The sequence below is a fragment of the Rhamphochromis longiceps genome, linkage group LG14 (genome assembly GCF_057381845.1).
Source record: "Rhamphochromis longiceps isolate RC_006_pf linkage group LG14, R_longiceps_female_GT1.1, whole genome shotgun sequence".
In the NCBI taxonomy this organism is placed as follows: domain Eukaryota; kingdom Metazoa; phylum Chordata; class Actinopteri; order Cichliformes; family Cichlidae; genus Rhamphochromis; species Rhamphochromis longiceps.
In genome coordinates, this window is record NC_140570.1 from 6,876,748 (window position 1) to 6,900,845 (window position 24,098).

General features: G+C 42.3%; 1 protein-coding gene across 1 annotated transcript in view; it reads left to right on the top strand.

The window, feature by feature from the left end:
• The first annotated feature begins 1,795 nt into the window (after positions 1-1,795).
• The window catches only part of lrrc75a (leucine rich repeat containing 75A), an 81,371-nt gene continuing 59,068 nt past the window's right edge, over positions 1,796-24,098 (top strand). The window contains exons 1-2 of the mRNA XM_085380228.1: positions 1,796-2,784; positions 12,708-12,836. Of these exons, the coding sequence (XP_085236354.1) occupies positions 2,533-2,784; positions 12,708-12,836 (381 nt within the window). The 5' untranslated portion in view covers positions 1,796-2,532. The remainder of the gene's footprint in view (positions 2,785-12,707; positions 12,837-24,098) is intronic.

A 24,098-nucleotide genomic window follows, 5' to 3' on the forward strand; every position in this document is an offset into this window, starting at 1 on the left:
GATGATGATAAAAATAAAAACTGCCATAAACATTTCCAGATGAAGAATTTGGGTAAAAAAAACTCTAGAATTCTTCACTTGTGTGATCATTTAGGTGTCCGTGATTGGATAAATGCCTATAACTAATGGTGTGTTATTGATGTAGATTTTTGGAGATCTGATTTCTAAATGTGCTTCAGACACTCTGAAATGCATCCACTTTTGTTCAGTGTTAAGTAAAACTAAAAGTCACAAGGCTAAGACTTGTGAACTCTCCTCCTGCTGGTGGCAGGTCAGGTCCCCACTGACTGTGAACAGAAGCAGCTCTCTGTGGAGTCATCAGCGATGATGTTACCAGAAGATGAGTTTTCTGTGCAAGCTGTCCGCCTTCCTCCCGCCGTCTGCGCCCTACAAAAACCAAACCGTCATCTTGATCCTGTGCACATGTGGATGTGTCGTCAAGGTTGACTGTGACTTTGTAAAAGAGTTATGAGCCTAAAAGTTGTAAAATGAGGAAAGAAACTAACTTTTTTTTTTTTTTTGCTTTGATAAAGTGATTTTGATGGTTGAAATACTACTGTAAATACCGATGTAATTAGAAGCAAAATAAATACACCTTTTGAACAATATTCAGACTTTCTGCTGAGTTTGAGCTTGTGTGAAGCTATCAGACTTGTGTAATTGTTTCCTGTACGTGGGCAGGAAAATTGGCTTAAACCTGAGTCCTAGTAACCGGTGGTTGCCAGGGGGTCACCGACCCATCTCTAGGGCTATTTGAGAGAGTCACTATCTAGCTCAAGAAAAGTAAGGCCTTACCACAATTATTAGGGATGCTAAATATAACCACATTGATGTAATGGTTCCACACAGCTGCCACCAGATGTCAGTGCAGGTCTTTCCCTGGTAGTATAAATAACTGACAGCTGTTTCAATTTGTTTTTTGGAGAAAACACTCATGTATGTGTTTTAGTTTATCCCAACTAACTAAAAAAACAAAATCAATTAAAACTAGATTTCACAAAAACTTGTAATAAACTTTCAAAAAAAAAATGCTTTGATATGAAAATCATTTTGGCTGACACTTAAACTTCTAGCAACAGGTTTAAAAATAAAATGTGGGCAGAAAAATGTGATGCTAAGAACACCTGACTACTGTCAGGTGTTCTTAGTTCTTTGTTCACCACGATGAGCGTGGGTATAGAAAAGAGCACCCCTCCAATTATGTGTCAGGGCTCAGGGAGGTGCAGCCTTGAGCCTGGTTCTACCGGAGGTTTCTTCCCCTTACAAGGGAGTTTTTCTTTCCCACTGTCGCCAAGTGATTGTTGGGGTTTTTTCTGTGGGCTCTTTATTTTACAATTTAAAGCCCCTTTAGGTGTGATTTAAATAAATGTGACTGCACAGAGCAGTGCACAAAGTAGATCTACTCTAATCGGGTATTAACTTGTAAGTTGGTGTTGTGGTTTACAATTTCCGCAAAAAAATTTTTTTTTTAAATTGTTAGATACAAAATGCTTAAATCAAGGTCCACTGTTGGCCGATTTTCTTAGAAGACTACAGTTTAAAATGCATGACTCATCTCGACAGATACACCCTGTCCATTTCTGCCTGTGAGCAGTGCAGCTACAAGCCGACACATTTTGAATGGACTCTGGTAGAAAAACCTCCCCCGCGGAGACGGAGCGTCAGCGCCGTGTAACTAGACACTTGGCAGTGCTCATACCCTCCCGGCCCTCCTCCTGCCTCTCCTCATCACCCCGCCAGGAGGAAGGAAGACTTGCGGTCACGTGCACTCGCTGCGCGCCCCCGTGCACTCGAACAGAGGGTGCGATACATAATTCGGTCCCGGGGAGGGGACACCTCAGTCCGGCCCCTTCTGTCAAAGCCCGCTGAGCCGCAGCCTGCACACAGCAGGACGAGGCGCGGATGCGACTTCTGCTTCCTGCCTGCGAATGATGGAGAGTGAGGCCGGGAGGAGGACCAGCGCTGCTTTTGTTGCAGGTACAGCGGGACTTCCAGCGGCCGAGGAGGGACAGGGCAGAACGAGGAGCACCGCAGACGTAAACACTGCCATGCCCTGCTTCATGCAGCAGCGATCCTCCGCCCGCTGCTCCTCCTCTGCTCCAGGACAGAGCGCTGTGTTCTAGAGGACAGCTCGGGAGGAGGAGGAGAGGGTAAATATTTGGTGCTGAAGTTGGGTCCGGGATAGGAGGCTGTCGCTGAGGCAGACTCACTGCTGGGGATCTCCGGCAGCCTGACTCTGCTGAGTCCGCGCTCTGCGGCCATGCGGCAGGCAGCATCCAAAGACCTGTTCCCTACATGAGCTCCAGCTCCTGTGAGTAACAGCACAAAACTACCAGCGCTCCTTCTCAGCGTATCTGCAGTGTTGTACTGTACTCTGGGAGCAGGCACACTTTCCACATTTCACAGAGACGTGATGAGCTGCTGACGTTTTACTGAAGCAGGTGTCTGACACAGGAATCAAAGCTGCCGCTGCATGACTGCTCTGTGGGACCAATCTCTTTGTTGCCAGAGTTCACATTAAGAGGCAGCACCATGGGTGCCAAGCAGGCTAAAGGCCAGGAGCCTGCAGGAGCGAGTCCTCAGCACAGTTGGAAGCGGACACCCACCAAGGAGCGGGGAGACATCTTAGCCTCCCTCATGCTGAAGTCAGGGGACAGGCTGAGCCGTAGCGGGACGCCACCACCACCCTACCAGCGCCGCATCGGCATGATCCAGGAGATGATGCTGATGGCCAAACAGGGCAAGCAGGATGAGGCCACGGAGATGCTGAAGACGCTCCGACAGGTAGTCGCTTAGTCTGCTGTGTGAATGATGCTTTTTCTTTCTGCACACTTCCTCTGTTCTTTCCTGTCGTGCTCTATTACCTTAAGTTAATGTCAACACTGATGCTGAAAGAGAAGCCAGGCTCAGACTAACCGCTGATGCTCACTGACTGAAGCCATTCAGAGACTGACTTCCTGCATGCCTGATGAATTGACGTCCTCCCTGCAAGTATGCCTGGCAGTGCCTGAGTCTGCTGCATGGGTACAGAGTGGAGAGAGTGCTGTGATTTACAACCTCTCTCAGTCTGGATGCTGCTGTTGCTACAGAGAGAAGAAAAAGCCCAACAACAGGCTGGGAGAATCTGGTGTGGCGAGAAACAAAAGGGAAGCAGGAGAAAGAAAATGCCACCAGTTGAATGGGATGATGTGGAGAGCGGCAGAGAAGGGAAGGGTCTGAGGATGACAGGGGTAAAATTCTGAGAAACAATCTGTGTTTATTACTGTGACAGTAAGGAAACTAAAAAGAGCAGATGAAGACAGTGAGGGAAGAAACTGATTTCGACACACTTCACAGAGCCCATACGCTGGCAGTGTTTATAGTTTATCCCCTCGTGACTCAAACTCAGGGAGCAGCACCTGAGGCTTATAGACACATAGCTTCCCCAGATTACTGTTTGGACTTTGGAGATTTTCATCAGAATTGTTCTGTTACTATTTACTGATCAAAGCTCTATGCACTGGTGGCAGATGGCGGTGATAAGCAAACGTTAACACAAAGGTCTGTGAAGGTTCTCAGGGTGAGATCTAAAACCTGCAGGACACCGGCCCTCAAGGCCTGGAGTTGGGGACCCCTGGTGTATACCTTTCCAGATGTGCAAGCTACCTTTTTGATAGGCAATAATGCACCCCAGTATCACCAGAGATGCTCATAGCAAGGGCCCTCTCCTCTTTAGTTTGGAGGATACGCCGTTCATGTTTCCCACAAAGAATTTTAGATTTGGATTGATCTGATCACAAAGCAGTTTTCTGCTTTCAGTCCATTTTAAATGAGTTTTGGGTCAGAGAAGACAGCAGTGTTTCTGAATCATGTTCACATATGGCTTCTTCTCTGCATGACAGAGCTTTAACCTGCATACGTGGGTGTTCAGAGACAGTGATTTCTGGAAGTGTTCCTGATCACATCTGTCAGTGCTGTCTGAAGGCCTGAAGGTCAAGGACATCCAATACAGGATTGGCCTTGTCCCTTGCTTACAGAGATTCCTCCAGATTCTTTGAGTCTTTTTGATGATGTCATGTACTGGAGATGATGAGATATTCAAAATCTTTGCAAATTTAGGAGTCTGGACAGTGGTGTATTAATCTGCAATTGTCTACACTTCTGAGAATCACTGGCTCTCTCAGATGATCTTTTAATACATTTTCAACTTTTTACACAAGTAACCAATCAGTGTAAAAATGTTCCTGAACTTGTTTCATGCTAATATTTTTCATGAAATAGTCAAATCTGTTCATTTAAATGTTCGATATGCCTTAGGTATCCCATTTCGAATCAAATATGGATATGTGAGATTTTTAAGGCGTTGCATTTTGTATTTATTTACACTTTACTCAATGTCCCAACGTTTTTGTAACTGAGATTATACTTTATGTTTTCACATGCTGAAATAATAGTGACACAGTGTAATATGCAATGTTTTGTAGTTCATGTGAGGTTGTGTCTAGCTAATTTCAAGACGTGGAAAGAAACAATTTTTGTTTCCATGTAAACAAATTAATGTTAATACGCTGGTAATTTGGTCATCTAGTAAGTTTTCTCCAGGCTGTGATCCCTAGTGTGGGATCTAATGAGATAAGCACTTCCAAACAGACCTGAGACTTCCATCTAGAAAGACTCATAATTCATGTTTTGTGCATAGCCTTTTCCCCACTTACACTCCATGTTAGACTGCCAGTAACCACAAAAATGGGAAAATTAGGCATATAAGATGTTGAAATGAACCAGGATGCTTACTGGTTTACTATAGGTCCACAAAAAGTTTCAGGAAACTTAATTTTTCAAGAATTAATTTAATTGCTCAAGTTGATTGTTTTCCCAACAGGTACAAGTTCCTCCAGCACTTATTCTTTTATTTTGTTATTATTGGTTGTTTCTGTTTTCACAATCAGCTATTTCAGCATCACAAGCTCCAAGTCAGATGCTCGTAAACCTCCTGAAAGCAGAACTGCCTGAAACAAAATATGATTAAGATTTAGTTTGAAACAGGTAGAAAAATCGACTTCCCCAAATGGTTCCTGTTTCTTGTAGGAATTTCAGACTATTTCCTCTTGAAAGAATAAGCTACTTTTAGATCTGTTTTGTTTGTTTGTTTTTAGAGATTTTCCACTTTAGAAGCAGCTTATATGGCTGCTTCAGGTACCTCTACCTAATGGCAATCAATTTAACCACTGTAACGGCCACTACTATATCTACAAGATCTCTATCAGCACCTTGTTCTTTCTCATGGTGTCAGTAACAATAATAATCAAATAATTATTATTTATGTTATTATTTATAATAATTTATTCATTATTTTATTTATAATAAAATGTATAGCCTAGCTTAGTGATGGAGGATTTAGGCCATTTGTTGTAATGCTGAGTGGTGGAAAGAAAACGTCCAACTAGCACTGAGTAATCAGTAAACAGCAATCTGGGGAAGCTGTATGTCTATAAGCCTGAGGTGCTGCTTCCTGAGCACCAAATAGTACCAAATAGGTACTCAGGGATGTTGGAGACTGAAGGATGTGGTCTGTATTTCTTTATCAGCAGGGTGTTCCAGCTTTAGAGGCCAAACGGAGAAGGCTGAAAACAAACTGGGTTGCCTTACATTTGCATTAACATAATAGAGATAATAACAGGTTTTGATGTTGGGTCATGAAGGCATAATTGGAGGAGTTCCAGTAATATAATGATGATATTTAGTTTCATGTTGCGTAGGGCCTGTGCTCTGCCGGAACAGTATGTGACGGACAGAAACAGGATGAATTGGATAAAGACAATTACTATGAATAAAGGGAAGCAGGAGGAGAGAAAAAAGAAAGACTACCATTAGTGTTCAGCTAAAGCAGAGGACAGACAAGAAGTGGTGGTGAGTGATTTCAGAGACAGTGAAAGACAGCACTTAGAGGGAAACATGACAGAGAGAGAGAGAGAAGGGAAAGGGAAACAAGGAGAGATGAAAGTGAAGCGCTGATTTTGAAGAGTGTGTTGGTTACGAGCGTCTCTTTATTGTTGCTTGGAAACAATGGCGATAAACTGGCGAGCTTGAATCAAGTAGACATTGATTAATGAAACAGGAGCTCTGTTAAGAGATAATGAGGAGGCCTTCTTCTCAATCAATGCTCTTCAATTAACTCGCAACCAAAAACTGGCATCTCTCTACACCGTTCGCCCCCGGGCCCCCTCACAGCTGATCGCTTAACTGTAAGAAAGAGCGCCGGAGCGTGCTTTACTGGCGCTAAATTTATCTGGCAGGGTTCCTTCAGGTGTTTCCACTCAGCTGCATGGGATTTTTTTGAAGCCATCACATGTGACCAGGGTTTCAGTAGTAGTAGCAGCAGTGGTGTAGCGTTGCGGTTGCCTCTAACGTCTGAAGATACCAGTCAGCTGCTGAAATCCTGTGGAGCTTAACTCAGGGAGTAAGTCTGGTTCACCAAACTCTGTTTCATCACAAGCATGCGATGAAAGAATGGCACCTGCCTTGTGAGGAGGTATCCCATAGATCTGAATTGTGGCAGTGATGTTAGAAAACACAAATGAAATCCAAATCTACCGTTATGGATAAGGTTCGACTCTGACATGTGCTGCTAAAATTATTTTATTAGATATGTGATGAGGGCTGAACAGAAAAATGGCAAAAATGATTAAAACAAGCATAGACTAAATCCACATCAAGGAGAAAGGGATATTAAGATGTTTCAACTCTGTGTATGACACTGAAAGAGTGGGAAAAAGAAAAAGTAAGGATGTAAAAACACAGGAAAACCTTCAAAATAACCAAGGAAGTGAACTGTAAAGGACACCAAGACAAAGACCGTGACTTCATGTTACAGCAGCATGATTTGTGTCCAGAGCCTCCAAAGATTCGCCGTTTTCCCAGAACTGCAGAAGTTCCCTGTGGAGTTTTGTGCTGTTTTGATAAAGCACGTCATAAAAGAGTGGATCTATCTCCATACATTGCACTGATGTTCGCTCAGCCATCTTTTATTTTTGTCTAATCAGCACTTGAGGGGCAGTGTCTCAACATGGTGCCATTTGATTGAATGATTCATATTGTCCGCGGCTCTTTGAATCACCATGGGTTGAGTCCTGCCGGCAGTGCTAATAAGCAAATTCAAGATCGGTCGGGCACCATTTCAATAGAGACAATGACATGGCAGTCAAAACGTCATGAAAGAAGCCCCAACAGTTACATTAGCTGCCCCTTGTTTTATAGATAGAAAAACAAGATTAAAAAAAAAAGAAAACTCTTTCCCTCATAATTGTCATAATAAACTAGCCAGTTAACCTGTTTATTAGAAGAACAGACTAGAACAGACTCACCATTGGATTAATAAAAATATGATAAAATAAATCTAAATAACAAAAATTAAAAAAGAAAAAAAAGATATAGTCATGTGAGAATTTCTTTTTAATGTCTGCATACATATAATAGTAAAAACTATCTAACTACCAATATATGATCAGCATATACACTATATAACTTTTATGCATAGATTGAATATAAAAGATGGCTGTGGTAATGCCAAAGTGTGTGAATCTTGCATTCTTTCAAATGGCCAGCGGGGGGGGGGGACTCCTCAGGTTGTATGCATGCCTATGAAAAAATGGCCATCAACTTCCTCAGTGATTGGTTTATGGGCTCCATCGCTACCTTAGAGTTTTCTTCAATAACAGCATGATCTACATTTTATAAACAATGGTCCTCATTAGAGTCCGCAAAGACAATACATCAGGACATGATTTAGGGTGAGCCTATGTTGTAATTAACAGGTTGATACTGTAGACTCATACGTGCTAGGTTAATGCTGCCTGTCTGGGCCCTGGACACTGTCTTAAAAGAAAATCTTGTTCTCAGGAGTTTCATTTCCTGGGTGAATAAAGGTTCTGACTCTTAGCATTTGTTTCAATGTCTCACTATGGGATGCACCTCCCTGAGTATTCCTCAGAAGCATGTATCTCATTCTGCCAATCCTGATTGGGTGTTGATTGCCACAATCACATTGGGCAGAGCCACCCAACCTTTAAATAGCTTGCACTGTTACATAGTCGGTATTCAAAAACCTATTCTCATTTCAGGGCATATATCTCAAGTTAGCTAGCTTCTTAGGTAGCCTAAGAAGCTAGCTAGTTTCATAGGCTAGCTAGCTGTCCACAGACAGGAGTGTTGGCTATTTTGCGTTGCCAGATGGTAGCTAACTAACGGTCTCCAACAACGGCTAGCGCACCAAGCTGGCCTGTCAGAAACAGATCCCTTGTTGCCCTCAGCCAAAACTGCGGCTGATGGTTTCGACATGGAAGGGAGTCGCGGAAGCTGAACCACAGGCTGGCACCATGTTAATAATAAATAAATACATAATCGACAGTGTCTGTGAAGGTTCTCAGTCATCCAGGTCATCGTAGTCTAAGGAGCTTGGAAAGAAAAACGTCTGGACTTCTTTGAGTTGCTTGAAGATGTTTCACCTCTCATCCGAGAAGCTTCTTCAATTCTAACGTCAAATGCTGGAGAGTCCCAGATTTAAGTCTTAGGGGAGTGTCCCCCAAGAGGGTCATGAACCCACTGTTGATACTCTACCTAATCACACTAGCCAAGGGGTGAAAACGGGTGTGGGTCACAATCAGCCAAGGTTTCAGGTGAACCCGCTGTGAAACCTAGCCCCACCCTATCATGTGATTTCCTGAGGTCAAATGGTCCAGGATGTGAGTGGGCGTTAAGGTGTCTGGGAAAGGATCTCAAAACTGGATTATAGATGGCAGACGGTTGGTGTCGTAAGCCACCGCCTCTGTTCAAAGATGGTCGTTTACAGTGGACATAGATGGATTCTTTCACTCTTCTTTCAAACCGTGTCTTCTCTGTCCAAAATGTGAACATTGGCATCCTCGAAAGAGTGACCTTTGTCAGCCGAGTCTTGTCCTGTCGAGGTGGCTCTTCATCGACAGTGACAATCGAGAGTGATTGCTCCACATGTCATTTCGTGTTTGTGCAAGGCTGTTAAATATGGCATTTATTTTCTTATTCTTTACCAAATGTGAGATCCCGGTCCAGATTCTCTTACAAAAATAACAAAATGGAGGCCTGTCTTGTCAGAGGTGGCGCATACTGTTTGGTCAGGATGTGATTTTTGATAAGGTTCAACATCTGCTTCATATATAGCTCCACCTGCCTCTGTTGCCATTTCCTTTTATTTAGCAAAGAGCTGCACTTGATCCATTGTGTTTGTGTTTGCCGCGTCTCTTCAGCTCCACCTTTGTTAATATTCAGCTGGGTTCCAACCACTGCTTTGATGTTGACCGATCCTAATTAGAACAATAAGCAGCATGGAAACCTCAGTGAGTCATAGCTTTCTCTAGGAGACTGAGCATCCATCAGTCTCGCTCTTCCCTTTTCTCTCATTTCTAAAGGTCAGTCCTGATGCCACTCAGCTGGCAATAAAATGCCTGCAAAACAAATCCAAACACATGAAAATATATCTGCACTTACCTACAGGCTAAAAAGTGTCTGGATTCTTGTTACACACATTCTTTCTCTCAGAGCATCTTCCAAGCAGCATTCTAGCATCCACACAAATAATAATGGTATAGATAAAAAAGTTAGTAAAGCAAATTACATACTGGATACAATATGCATCCTGTTACACGGGACATATACAGACCACACATATAATGAAAATATACAATTTCAACATTTTCTTTATGAAGCGCATAAATCACGACTATAAATCTGAGCTTGAAGTTTGATCTTGGGGAACGCTAACTTTACCCCAAAGTGAAATACATTTTGACAAAATACCAAAGTGGCAAACTGTTTTTGCCCAATATTTTTTCCTGTATTTTATAATACCCCCCCCCCCCCCAAAAAAAAAAAAAACCAAACAAAACAGAAATCCTGCCCTCACTATCAGTTGGTCTCACAAATGTTAACTTTGCAGTTCAAAAGAAAATATACCGAAACTATATTTCTTTGCAGTTATAAGTATATTAAATGGTAACTTTTTTAGTAACTATGCACTGTGTGCACAATTATTAAAGTAAGAGTAATAAAACAACTCAGAATTTACATATAAACATTTCTGACATGTCAAAGAAAATCAGTGACCAATATAGCTACCCTCACAAGCCTTCCATTCATGGAGTCTGTCAGTTTCTTGATGTGTTGATGATCAACTTTTTGTGCAGCAGCAACCACAGCCTTCCAGACACTGTTCAGAGAGGTGTACTGTTTTCCTCTACTATAAATCTCTTGCTTAAGCAGGGCACACAGGTTCTCAATAGGGTTTAGGTCAGATGAGGAATGGGGGCCATGTCATTATTTTTTCATCCTTAAGGCCTTTACTGGCTAAGCATGCAGTGGAGTACTTCGATGCATGCGATGGAGCATTGTCCTGCATAAAAATACTAGTCTTCTTGAAAGATGCAGACTTTTTCCTGTACCACTTCTTGAAGAAAACTGGGAGTAAGTTTGATTTTGAGGCCATCTTCAACCTGAAAAGGCCCAGCTAGCTCATCTTAATAAATACCAGCCCATACCAGTACCCCACCTTCACCTTGCTGGCGTCTGAGTCAAAGTGGAGCTCTGTGTCCTTTACAGATCCAGCCATGGGCCCAGCCATCTGGTCCATCAAGAGTCACTCTCATCTCATCAGTCCATAAAACCTTTGAAAAATCTGTCTTCAGATATTTCTTGGCCCATTCTTGATGTTTCAACTTGTGTGTTTTGTTCAGTGGTGGTGGGGTTTCAGCCTTCCTTACCTTGGCCATGTGTCTAAGCACTGAAAACCTTGTACTTCTGGACACTCTGGGTAGGCTGCAGTTCTGGAATATGGCAGCCCTATAGGATAATTGGTTCCTGATAGCTTCACTTTTGATTCTTCTCAAATCTTTGGTAGTTAATTTCCGTCTTTTTTTCTCAATACGTTTCTTGCGACCCTGTTTGCAACAAAACATTTGATGTGGTTACGCCCCAATATCTTAGCAGTTTCAAGACTGCTGCATCCCTCTGAAATACCTTTACATCTTTTTTTTTTGGCCCATTTTGCCTGAGGAAGAGAAGCTGCATAGAAATTATGCACACTTTTATATAGAGTGTTGATCTTCCCAGGCCACGCCCTCACTCATTATGCAAATACACATCACCTGATATGCTTAAATCCAATAAGCACACAAGTTTATACAGCTTGAAAATTTGCATAAAAATTATGATATGGCCAAAATACTCACTTGCCTAATAATTGTGCACACAGTGTATTGATTCAACCACAACAGAATGAACTTTTGGGAATTTACTTATTTGGATGATTGAGCATGCATCAAGAAATATTTAGTGACATTTTTTATTAAAGTGCAGCCTAAGCTTTAAGCATGGTCATTAGCTTTGAAAGTGTGATATTAGATAAATTAGTTGATCTGATGATGGAGCTTGAGGAGAAGTTGTTACTAAACCCTGAATTTATGTAAAATATATAGGCTAATGCTTTGGATGGTAGCAGAAGGACATTACCATCCACAACGTCTTGCCAGCAGCACAGCTAAAAATGAGCACTCAAGCAGAAAAAACTGAGAGTCCTAGAGCTCACTCGTGGTCTGCAAAGCGTAAATGCAGAATATTTTGGTGTTCCAGCGTTTTCTGCTTTGACAGGATCAAGCAGGAAATAAATGTAGTATTTTAGAACTACAGTTATGTATTTGGGAGCTGGACCAGACGTTTACAGAACAAATTTGTGCCTAGATTAAACCTTTCCCCTGCACACTGCACGAGCTAGAGCAAAATGTCAGGATTTCTCACAATCTAATTGGCAGATTGCCATGAAATGAGCACATTCATGCTACCAAGAAAGTGACCTTTCCTTTACTCCCACACTCAGGACAAACTTTACAATTTTTGGTCCCGCTGTTAGTTAAGTTCTAAAAACATCAAGATTGACAGTAGTATTTGTGTTACATGGAGCACTCTCATACTCTTGTTGTACTTGTTAAAAACCCAAACATAAAGCTTTGCTAGTGTTTTAACCTTTTAATTTTCTTCCCAAACAAATCAACTTTTGGGTCCTTATAATGGAGCATGATGGATAATGTAAATGATTAATGTCATCAGTGACTTGAGCTCAAACAAATAGCATAGCATGGTTGTTTTGCTCAGTTGTACTGCATCCAGCATACACAGCCTGTGCTCTGCTTTAGGCTTCATATTAAAGTCAGTGACAGGAGCTTTTCCTCAAAATACTTTCAACTGTGGCAGTCTAATCCTCTCCTGCACACCTTCATGTGGCGTTGTCATTCATGTTGACTTTTGAAGTTTTAACAAGACTGCTGTTCATGCGTGAAGCTCTGCCAACAGGTTTATGCTTCATTGGCTTTGATGGGGCTTGAGATGTGACAAATTTTGTTTTTTGGCCTCCTCTCCAGAAACCAGACAGTCAGACAGCAGGAAGCAGTTCAGAGGGCTTTAATTCAATGCTTTAGGGGGTCGGGAAGTTTAAAAAGCTGCATTCAGAATGTAAACGTCTTTGACATACTCGCTCGGACTTACATATGAGGGAATGAATGAATTCGTAGCAGTCATGGAACCTGTATTCTTTTCTCTTTTTTCCCTCATTATCTTTCCTTTTTTTTAATGTAGAGCCTGTTTATATGAAATGTGCTACATAAATATATTGCTAATACATATGGTCTTACTTAATGTGTGTGTAGGACCTAGGCATGGAATCAACATCACTGGATGACGTGTTGTACCGCTACGCCAGCTTCAGAAACCTGGTTGATCCCATCACGCATGATCTGATTATCAGTCTGGCGCGATACGTACACTGCCCCAAGACGGTAGGACAAACACACACACACACACACACACACACACACACACACACACACACACACACAGTGTAAATAAATGTTAATAAAACCTAGTACCTCCTACTGTAAAGGCTCCTGGGCATGCTAACATAAACACACACACTGTCACTGACTGATGCTATTTATTGCGTTGCTGCTATCAGATGATCTCCTGACTCATTTCTTTGATACTATTTGGTTACGGAAGTGCTCTAAAGTGGCTGTGTATTATATGTGCGTCCTTGAGGGAACTACTGCTGCTTGTGTTTGTTCACTCATGTAGTCCGGTGTCACTGAAGGACAGAAAAGGAGAGGGAAAGAGAGCATGGAAGCAGCGACACACAATGAATAATGCAAGGAAGAAGGAGTGATGGAGATGAAGATAGGAATTCAGAGGCCTGATGTGTCATTTCAGTACATTCTGTTGTGAAACACTGTTGCCCTGAAGCTGGCTGCGTTAAAAGTCTTTTTTCAAGCAAACACTGACTCCATTTCAATGTTCTCAGCCTATGATGATGCAGAAACATTACTGAAATGATTAACTAATTGGTATAATCTATATGTGAGTGATTTGTGGCGTTAAATCCTGACCTTTCTAAAGCAGGCTTTGCACTTTAATTTGATGGGTTTCCTGTGAAAACAGAATGCTTGAGATGTGAAAAATAAGTATTGCATATCTGCACAACTTCCACAGAGAAAAGGCAAAGAAACACTAATGGCAAATATTTAGTGCAGACCCATGATTGCCCAAGAGTCAATACATTTTTACCAGCTGTGCGTCATCATGGCAGAATTTGCTAATTACGCTGGCAAGTGTGAGTGTGTATGTTTGTGGAAAGCTCAATTATATAGGGATACCATGTGTTTGCGTTCCCTCGTACACACCGAGACATGCCTAGACATGCCTAAAACTGAGAGCAGCCACCCTCTGATGATATTTTATGCCTGATTTAGGTTTCTGCAGGGAATCTTTGTAGTCCCCACGTAATTTAGAGGTGGGCCGATCGATCTAGTATAGACACCAACAAATTTATACTAGTGTGATAGAATCAATGCTTTGTTTCTATGCTCTAAGTTCAGTGTGTAGCCCACTGAAATTAGTTTTTTGGAAATGAAACGATGCACCTCAAACATGCACTATGAAAAATGTCTGAACCTTTTTGTGTTGACTGTTGCATCTATTTTATTTATTTTTCTATAAAATATTTAAATAACAGAGGTTCACCCAAAGTGCTTTAGAGACAGACATTTTACATTTCAAGTCTCAAAAATTTCAAAATAAATGAAAAGCTGGTATGTTTTTGTTGTCTTCAATAATTTTGGAAAGTAAAAATCACAGTGATTTAGTGGTCATTAAAATGTGCTCAGAATTTGCTAATTGATTATGATTTATCTGATAAAAAGTAGCTTCAGATTTTTTTTTATAATAATAACTAGCATGTTTGTGCCCTAAATTAGTGGTTCTCTAACTGTGGTACGCATACCACTGGTTGTACGTGGGCTCCCTCTAGTGTTACGCGGGAAGTCTCTTTTTTTTTGTTTAAGATCAAATGATATATGTCTTATATATACTACTTATTGGGGGATTTCTGAAAAATTAAAACACACACCTCTGCTATATGCTGCATAAATGAAGACAGGAAACTAAACAGCAGTGATGTTTGTAGGGTTACTGAAGTTGGGCTAGCTGGTATATAATGGTGTGCTATGTGATCGCTAGCGACACAGCTATGTTTGCATGATGTAAACACATTAACACAGTGAAGCTGGAGGATGAAAACGAACTTTTTTCCACTCGATAAAAGTTAACATGAGGGTTCCCAATGTTAGGGACAAATGCAATCGCATAGCAGGATGCTGTAAATGGACCAAACGTCAGTCAGGAGAACAACTGAGATAATCCATCAACAATACGAGGTTAGTCATTAATATACTGCTGTATGGGCTGGGCTGTAGTTACATCGTAAGGTTTAACAGCTGAGCTTTGAAATGAATAGTGGTAGCAAAAACCAAGATAGGCCCACAGTGATCTCTGCCTTTATTTAGGGGCTTGTTTAGATTAAATAGAACAAGATACAAAGCATTAAAACGTTAAAAACACAACAGCCTTAATAAACGCAGATTAGTTTTGAACGGGAAGCAGGGTTTATACGTCATCACTTAAAGACCGGATATCCCACCTGCTGTGAATGTTTTAATGCAGTACAGTTGTTATTATTATCACTTGTCACATCCTTTTTATGACAGTTAAAATAAATAACATTCATATAAGAAATAAAATTGTCTCATGTAAACTGTATGTGGTGTTAAATAGGCCTATACTACTGTACTTTAATGTCAGTCATAAGGGTGGTACTTTAAGAGCCATATATTTTATGAGGTTGTGTTCATTGTGAAAAGTTTGAGAACCAATGCCCTAAATCAAGTTATCTCCATTAATGCTTGCTAACATAATGCGCTTTCTCAAAGAAAAAGGCTAACTGCATTAGTAATCCTGGACAAGGATCATTGATGAAACACCCAGAACACACATAATCTCCATATAAAAGATTTGGCATCACTCACTGGTTTGAAAGCATTCAGCATTTAGACTGCAGGCATATAGGTTTTAACTGACTTAAAGTGGATTAGAGTGTGAAGTGTTACGCTATCAGCTAATGCTAGCTCTTTACATCTAGTCTTCACTACAATGACAATAGTGAAAACAGTCCCCTTTGGCTTTTTATAACCAAGAGGTTTTATCCATCTTTTATATGCAGTTTATGAAACTGACTTGCTCTTTCCCCATTAAAGTGAGTTTTTGCCTTGCTTGCTGCTTAGAAACAAAACATGAAAACTTGAAGATTAGCATTATTTTTTTTAAGTAAGCTAATTTTAGCATAGCATTGGATGTAATAGCACCCTTTCATATTGCTATTAGACAGCCATCTAAACTTTCCGACATGTAGTACAGAAATATACTGCAAATGTCAAGATGACATTGACAAGATGGCGCCGAGTATGGCAGCCTCGTCGCGAGCTCCCCCAAGCAACGGCTTTCTTCTGTGTTTAATTTTACTTTTCCTTTATTTTTTCACGAGCAGCACTTGTCTCCTTGTGTACGACCGACAAACCTTACTGGACATAAAAGACGGTCTTTCTTATAACTTTCCGGAGTTCAAGTTTTGCAACACGGACGCTCCATTTGCAGACCCCCCATTCATCTCACCTGAGACGCCTTTGTTCTCTGGCCCTGGAGGCCGCAAACGCCGACGCAGAGGGAGAAGATCTGGCGTTCTGGTTCGACTGAGACGGCGCACTTACAGACCACCGTTACCCAGTTTATTACTGGCTAATGTGCAGTCTCTGGAGAACAAGCTGTGCGAGCTTCGGGCACGGATCTCATTCCAGCGAGAGATGCGGGACTGCTGCGTGATCTGCCTCACAGAAACCTGGCTATCGGACAAAGTACCGGACTCCGCAATACAACTGCCGGGGTTCTCTGTGCACCGCGCGGACAGGTCACAGGATCTTACTGGGAAAAGCAGAGGCGGTGGTGTATGTTTCATGATCAACAACAGCTGGTGTGATTATGCGAACGTGCACCCGGTCAAATCCTTCTGCTCACCGGACCTGGAGTACCTGATGATTAAGTGCCGGCCATTCTGGCTACCGAGGGAATTTACAGCAGTGATTATTACGGCTGTTTACATTCCCCCACAAGCCGACACTGACCGTGCACTCAGGGAACTGTACAGCGCGATCAGCAGTGAGGAAACCGCACACCCAGAGGCAGCGTTTATCACAGCCGGAGATTTTAATAAGGGAAACCTGAAGAAAGTCTCACCAAAACTCCATCAACACATCCTTTTTAACACACGTGGAAACCGGCTACTCGACCACTGTTACACCTCTTTCCGGGATGCGTACAAAGCCCTCCCCCGCGCCCCATTCGGCCAATCAGATCACTGCTCCATCCTGCTCCTGCCCGCCTACAGGCAGAAGCTGAAACAGGAAGCTCCAACCCGGAGGGCGGTGCACTGTTGGACGGACCAATCGGAGTCTGCGCTGCGGGACTGTTTTGATCATGCGGACTGGGAAATGTTTCACGTGGCCGCCAGAGACATTGATGAGTACACAGACTCAGTCTGTGGATTTATCAGGAAATGCGTGGAAGATGTCGTCCCATCCAGAACAGTTAAATCCTTCCCAAATCAAAAACCCTGGATTAACGGAGATGTTCGCGCGGCACTGGCGGCACGGAACACCGCCTTTGCCTCCGCGAACACATCGGACTACAAACACGCACATTACCAACTCCGGAAGACGATCAAAGCAGCCAAACGTGAGTACAGGGACAGGGTGGAGCAACAGTTTGACAACCCTCGGAGTATGTGGCAGGGACTAAACACGATCACAGACTTTAGAGGGAAAACCAGCACACCGCAGACCACGGCCTCTCTGTGTGAGGATCTAAACGTATTCTACGCTAGATTCGACGCAGCGAACACCATGAGACCGGACAGTGTGCGCACCGCGGATGACGTCAGTGCGCACACTGTGTCTGAGGAGGATGTGCGGAAGTGCTTCAGGAAGGTGAACGCGCGCAAAGCTACTGGTCCGGACGGGATTCCCGGCCGCGTCCTCAAGTCATGCGCGGCTCAGCTGGCTGGAGTGTTCACACACATCTTCAACCTTTCCCTCTCTCTGTCTGTAGTCCCAGCCTGCTTCAAAATGGCCACCATCGTCCCTGTACCCAAATCCTCCACCATCTCCTCATTGAACGACTGGCGACCTGTAGCCCTGACCCCCATCGTAAGCAAATGCTTCGAGAAGCTGGTCAGGGACTTCATCTGCTCTGCACTACCCGACTCACTGGACCCTCTACAGTTTGCATACCGCCACAACAGGTCCACTGATGATGCCATAGCCCTGACACTACACACTGCCCTGTCACACCTGGAGAAGAGAGACACGTATGTGAGAATGCTGTTTGTAGATTACAGCTCAGCATTCAATATCATCGTTCCCTCGAAGCTGGACAGGAAACTGCAGGATCTAGGACTGAGCAGCTCCCTCTGCAGCTGGATCCTTAGCTTCCTGTCTGACAGACGCCAGGTGGTCAGACTGGGCAGCATCACCTCATCCCCCATCACACTGAACACTGGTGCTCCACAGGGGTGTGTACTGAGCCCTCTCCTGTACTCACTCTACACCTACGACTGCACAGCCACTAACAGCTCCAACATCATTGTGAAGTTTGCGGACGACACTACAGTGGTGGGTCTTATCACCAACGGTGATGAGACGGCTTACAGGGAGGAGGTCAGCGCCCTGACCCACTGGTGTCAAGACAACCATCTCACCCTCAACGTCGCAAAGACAAAGGAGTTGATAGTGGACTTCCGGAGGTGCAGAGAAGTACACACCCCCATCACCATCAACGGCGCTGCTGTGGAGAGAGTGAGCAGCTTCCGGTTCCTTGGAGTACATCTGGCTGAGGATCTTACGTGGTCAGTACACACAAACAAAACAGTGAAGAAGGCGCAGCAGCGCCTCTTCTTTCTCAGGAGACTGAAAAGATTCGGCATGAGCCCCCGCATCCTCAGGACCTTCTATCACTGTACCATTGAGAGCATCCTCACTGGATGCATCACCACCTGGTATGGCAACAGCACCGCCTACAACTGCAAAGCTCTCCAGCGAGTAGTGCGGTGCTCTGAACGGATAATTGGAGGTGAGCTTCCCTCCCTCCAAGACATCTACAGGAAGCGCTGCCTGAGGAAAGCGGGGAGGATCATCAAGGACTCCAGTCACCCCAGCCATAAACTGTTCAGACTGCTTCCATCAGGAAGGAGGTTCTGCAGCATCCGGTCCCGTACCAGCAGACTGAGAGACAGCTTTTTCCATCAGGCCATCAGACTGCTGAACACGTCATAGACACCTCAGCTTCACTACTGGAACTTCAACATTATGCACTCCACACTGTATATAAATGCCACTTGTTTTGCACATTTTCAACTCTGTATATTTTATATATTTTATTATTATTATTATTATTATTATTATTATTATTGTTATTATTATTATTATTATTATTTTTTTTTTTTTTACTATTTAATTTGTAAAAATGTGTATACACACACACACACACACACACACACACACGTAGGAAAATATTTAGTATACACATCCAGAAATGCATACACTATTATATATTGTACATATATTTATTAGTTTCAGGTTGGCCATTCTTGTATTTTGCTCGTTTGTGTTGTTGTGTTTGCACATCTCTGTTGCTTGTGGGGCTCGCACACAAGAATTTCACTCACATGTGCTGTGCCAGTGTGCCTGCACATGTGATGTGACAATAAAAGTGATTTGATTTGATTTGATTTGATGTGTACCAACACGTACACAGTTTGCAGTTTTCTCTGCTTATCTCATGCTTAAATAAGCCAGGGAACTTTATTTTGAAGAATAGTTGGTGCACCTTTGGAAAGATCAAATTAAGCTCAAAAGTAAAACTAGATTACACAACTAGACAACAAATGGATCAGACTCACTTTATAGACAGACTTCTTTAATGAAAACATTGTGTACAGTGATCTGTAGTCTAAGGGAAAAGGGTAAGGTATAAAATACTCACTTATATCACTGCAATAAGGTGCATTGTGGGAGAAATGCTTGACACACAGCTACAGTCAAAAAGGAGGGTACTGTGTGTGGTTCATAACAGGGGAATGGATTGTGTCTGAGAAGAACAGAGCAGGAATGAGAAAGGGTGTTGTTCAGTGAAGAGAGAAACACAACATAGCGTACAGACAGAAGCACAGAGAGGTGTTATCTCACGTGTTTCACTCGGCCATTCTGTCTGACACATTGCATCGCTGTTCTTTTACTTTTCTGACCTGGTTGTCAATAACAGTGTTTATTCTTTTCTTTTTAAATTATGGAATAGATAGATTATCAGAGCAGGCAACATTTTTCCAGTCTTGGGAAAAAATGTTGTATAGCCAGAGATTCAGTTCTATTCACTTGCTTCAATGAGGCATTTTCACCAGAGAGCTGCTGCTCACTGGATATTTTCTTTTATTCAGACCATTTTCTGTAAACCCTAGATGATGGTTCTGTGGGAAAATCCAGTGTCTAACATATTGCAACCAGCCTTTCTTTCACCAAAAACCATGCTATGCTCAAAGTCACTTAAATCCCATTTCACCCCCATTCTGAGGCTCCAGGTTTGAACTTCAGCAGGTTGTCTTGACCATGTTTACATGCCTAACTGCATTACTGAGCTGCTGCAGTCTGACTGGCTGATTAGGTATTTGAGTTAATGAAGTGGGGCCAGTGAGTGTGTTATGTTTGTAAGGCTTGGATAAAACAGCCTCTCTGTATTCCCTTGTGTGACAGCTAATTATTTTTATTGAAAAACAATTTCACACCTTGTTAAGGATAAATGTTTTGTCTTTGGCTGCATGAAGATCTAATTTGAGCCTCTCAGTAATACGTTATATGCTGTCAGATGCTCAGTCCTGTATATTCGACTGTTTCATTAAGCCTTGTTTCCTAAGGGCAGATGAACTGGTTCGGCATATATAAGGTGATATTTAATCTTGATGTTTTTATAGGCATTTGACAGGTACACGGCAAGAGTGTGAAAGTCAACTGAAACAGTAAAGTCTAGGTAGACTTGTAGCAAAACCAAAACTATGAACTACAAAAGCAGAGTAATATAATATTTGACAGATCTTTGACTGTGTGAATGCACTTCCTTTTATTCCGGCATTTGTCACTGCAGCCCTGAGAATCCGGGCAGTTCCACATACTGGTCCACAGCTTCCCCTACACAGGAAATTCCCATCAGGCAGCACCACAAAAGCAAAAAGCGTCTTCCCAGAGACCCCTTCCACCCAGCACTCAACCTGCTCTTGTATAAAGCCGGCTGCTTTGAGGCGGACTGAGCATGTTTTCCTTAGCACAATGCGCACTGAGTGCTGCACTTCCACTTTATTTTATACTGTGGTGGTTGTGTGTATGGCTGCTGCTGCTGTTATATTGCCGGTTGCATTTTTTTTTCCAGTATCAAATTTCTTGATGAAGCTTGTCGGATAGTATAAAAAGCAGTAATGTCAGTGGAGTATTAATCACACTGTTTATAACTAAACAGAGGTCCTGAGAACCTTTTAGCTAAGGACAGGATTAGCAGATTAGTGCGTAAACACAAATGGAATTGTCGAGTGGATAATATTATCCAACATCCTCTACAGGGAGTGCAGAATTATTAGGCAAGTTGTATTTTTGAGGAATAATGTTATTATTGAACAACAACCATGTTCTCAATGAACCCAAAAAACTCATTAATATCAAAGCTGAATGTTTTTGGAAGTAGTTTTTAGTTTGTTTTTAGTTTTAGCTATTTTAGGGGGATATCTGTGTGTGCAGGTGACTATTACTGTGCATAATTATTAGGCAACTTAACAAAAAACAAATATATACCCATTTCAATTATTTGTTTTTACCAGTGAAACCAATATAACATCTCCACATTCACAAATATACATTTCTGACATTCAAAAACAAAACAAAAACAAATCAGCGACCAATATAGCCACCTTTCTTTGCAAGGACACTCAAAAGCCTGCCATCCATGGATTCTGTCAGTGTTTTGATCTGTTCACCATCAACATTGCGTGCAGCAGCAACCACAGCCTCCCAGACACTGTTCAGAGAGGTGTACTGTTTTCCCTCCTTGTAAATCTCACATTTGATGATGGACCACAGGTTCTCAATGGGGTTCAGATCAGGTGAACAAGGAGGCCATGTCATTAGTTTTTCTTCTTTTATACCCTTTCTTGCCAGCCACGCTGTGGAGTACTTGGACGCGTGTGATGGAGCATTGTCCTGCATGAAAATCATGTTTTTCTTGAAGGATGCAGACTTCTTCCTGTACCACTGCTTGAAGAAGGTGTCTTCCAGAAACTGGCAGTAGGACTGGGAGTTGAGCTTGACTCCATCCTCAACCCGAAAAGGCCCCACAAGCTCATCTTTGATGATACCAGCCCAAACCAGTACTCCACCTCCACCTTGCTGGCGTCTGAGTCGGACTGGAGCTCTCTGCCCTTTACCAATCCAGCCACGGGCCCATCCATCTGGCCCATCAAGACTCACTCTCATTTCATCAGTCCATAAAACCTTAGAAAAACCAGTCTTGAGATATTTCTTGGCCCAGTCTTGACGTTTCAGCTTGTGTGTCTTGTTCAGTGGTGGTCGTCTTTCAGCCTTTCTTACCTTGGCCATGTCTCTGAGTATTGCACACCTTGTGCTTTTGGGCACTCCAGTGATGTTGCAGCTCTGAAATATGGCCAAACTGGTGGCAAGTGGCATCTTGGCAGCTGCACGCTTGACTTTTCTCAGTTCATGGGCAGTTATTTTGCGCCTTGGTTTTTCCACACGCTTCTTGCGACCCTGTTGACTATTTTGAATGAAACGCTTGATTGTTCGATGATCACGCTTCAGAAGCTTTGCAATTTTGAGACTGCTGCATCCCTCTGCAAGATATCTCGCTATTTTTGACTTTTCTGAGCCTGTCAAGTCCTTCTTTTGACCCATTTTGCCAAAGGAAAGGACGTTGCCTAATAATTATGCACACCTGATATAGGGTGTTGATGTCATTAGACCACACCCCTTCTCATTACAGAGATGCACATCACCTAATATGCTTAATTGGTAGTAGGCTTTCGAGCCTATACAGCTTGGAGTAAGACAACATGCATGAAGAGGATGATGTGGACAAAATACTCATTTGCCTAATAATTCTGCACTCCCTGTATAAGTGAATGAAAGAGGAAACAGACCCTGAAATACATATCGAGCTTCTGTTTTTCAACTAACAAGGAAAACTAAACATCAGAAAGAAAGCACACTCCTGGATAATACTGCCACTGTCGATAATAAAGCATCTCCCACACACGTAGATATAAACACATTATAGTCAATCCCAGATGAGCATGTATTGATTTTACAGTAAATATGAGACCAATCAAACTGCATCCTATTCATCAAGTCAAATGTGGAGCAAAGTGACCTTTCATTAAAGGTCCATCTAAAGAAGCAGGTATATATATTAATGTGCTGTGTTGTGTTACTAAATGTAGTTTCCCAGACAGACTGCATGAGCTGTTATATTTCTGTTTAATAAAAGTTGCTGCATGTTTCATTTTATACAATTAAAGACCCACAAAGAAGAAAATGAGCATTTTTTTTTACCTTTATGGTATAAATTCTATGAAATTATGAAAATGATTAATCACGGAGGCTGCACTGTCAACACCAGTGGTGGTGGAAGTTTAAGGTGGACTCTAGGGGAGGACCAGAAATCTACTGAAACTAGTTTATTGGTACTTGAGCCTGTAATTGCTTCCAAATTATTGAGCAAAGGCTGTGAATACTATTAATACTATGGTATTTCTGTAGTCAGACAACAGAATGATTATGACACATAGCATATGCGTCATAATGTCATTTCATAGCTTCATTAATAGAAGTTTGTCTATTAAGTTAGAATGAAGTTGTTTTAATTTCTGTTGGGTTAGTTGTTACAACTTCTAAAATTAGGCTACACCTTTTTGTCTTTGTAACTATTGTGGCATTTATTTTTGACATGTTAGCTGTAAGAATTCAAAATCAGAAAGAAAAAAATATCCAAGTGACAAGAGTCCCAGTGACATTGCTATGCATTGGGTAAATTCTTATTAATCATGGCTGACTGTCAGATATCTGTTTCAGTGTTAATGGAAACTGCATGTGGTAATAAGGTCAACATAGATTTAATGAGAAAATGAACCATTTAGCATAAACTGTAAGGAAAACTAGTAGCTAAATTGTTAGCTTAGAGGTGTGGCCTGTCAAGGGTGTGAATATCCATCCGTTCTCTGCCGCTTATCCTTTTCAGTGTTGCGGAGCCTATCCCAGCTGTCTTAGAGCCAGAGGCAGGGTACACCCCAGACAGGTTGCCAATCTGTCGCCGGGCTAACACATAGACAGAGAACCATTCGCACCTATGGGTAGTTTAGTTTCCAATTAACCTATCCCCACTAACTGCATGTCTTTGGACTTTGGGAGCAAGCTGGAGTACCCAGACTATGCAAACACATTCCCATCAGGCAGCACCACAAAAGCAAAAAGTGTCTTCCGAAACTCCACACAGAAAGACCTGATGGTGGAATTGAGCTCAGCACCTCCTTGCTGTGAGGCAACAGTGCAAACCAC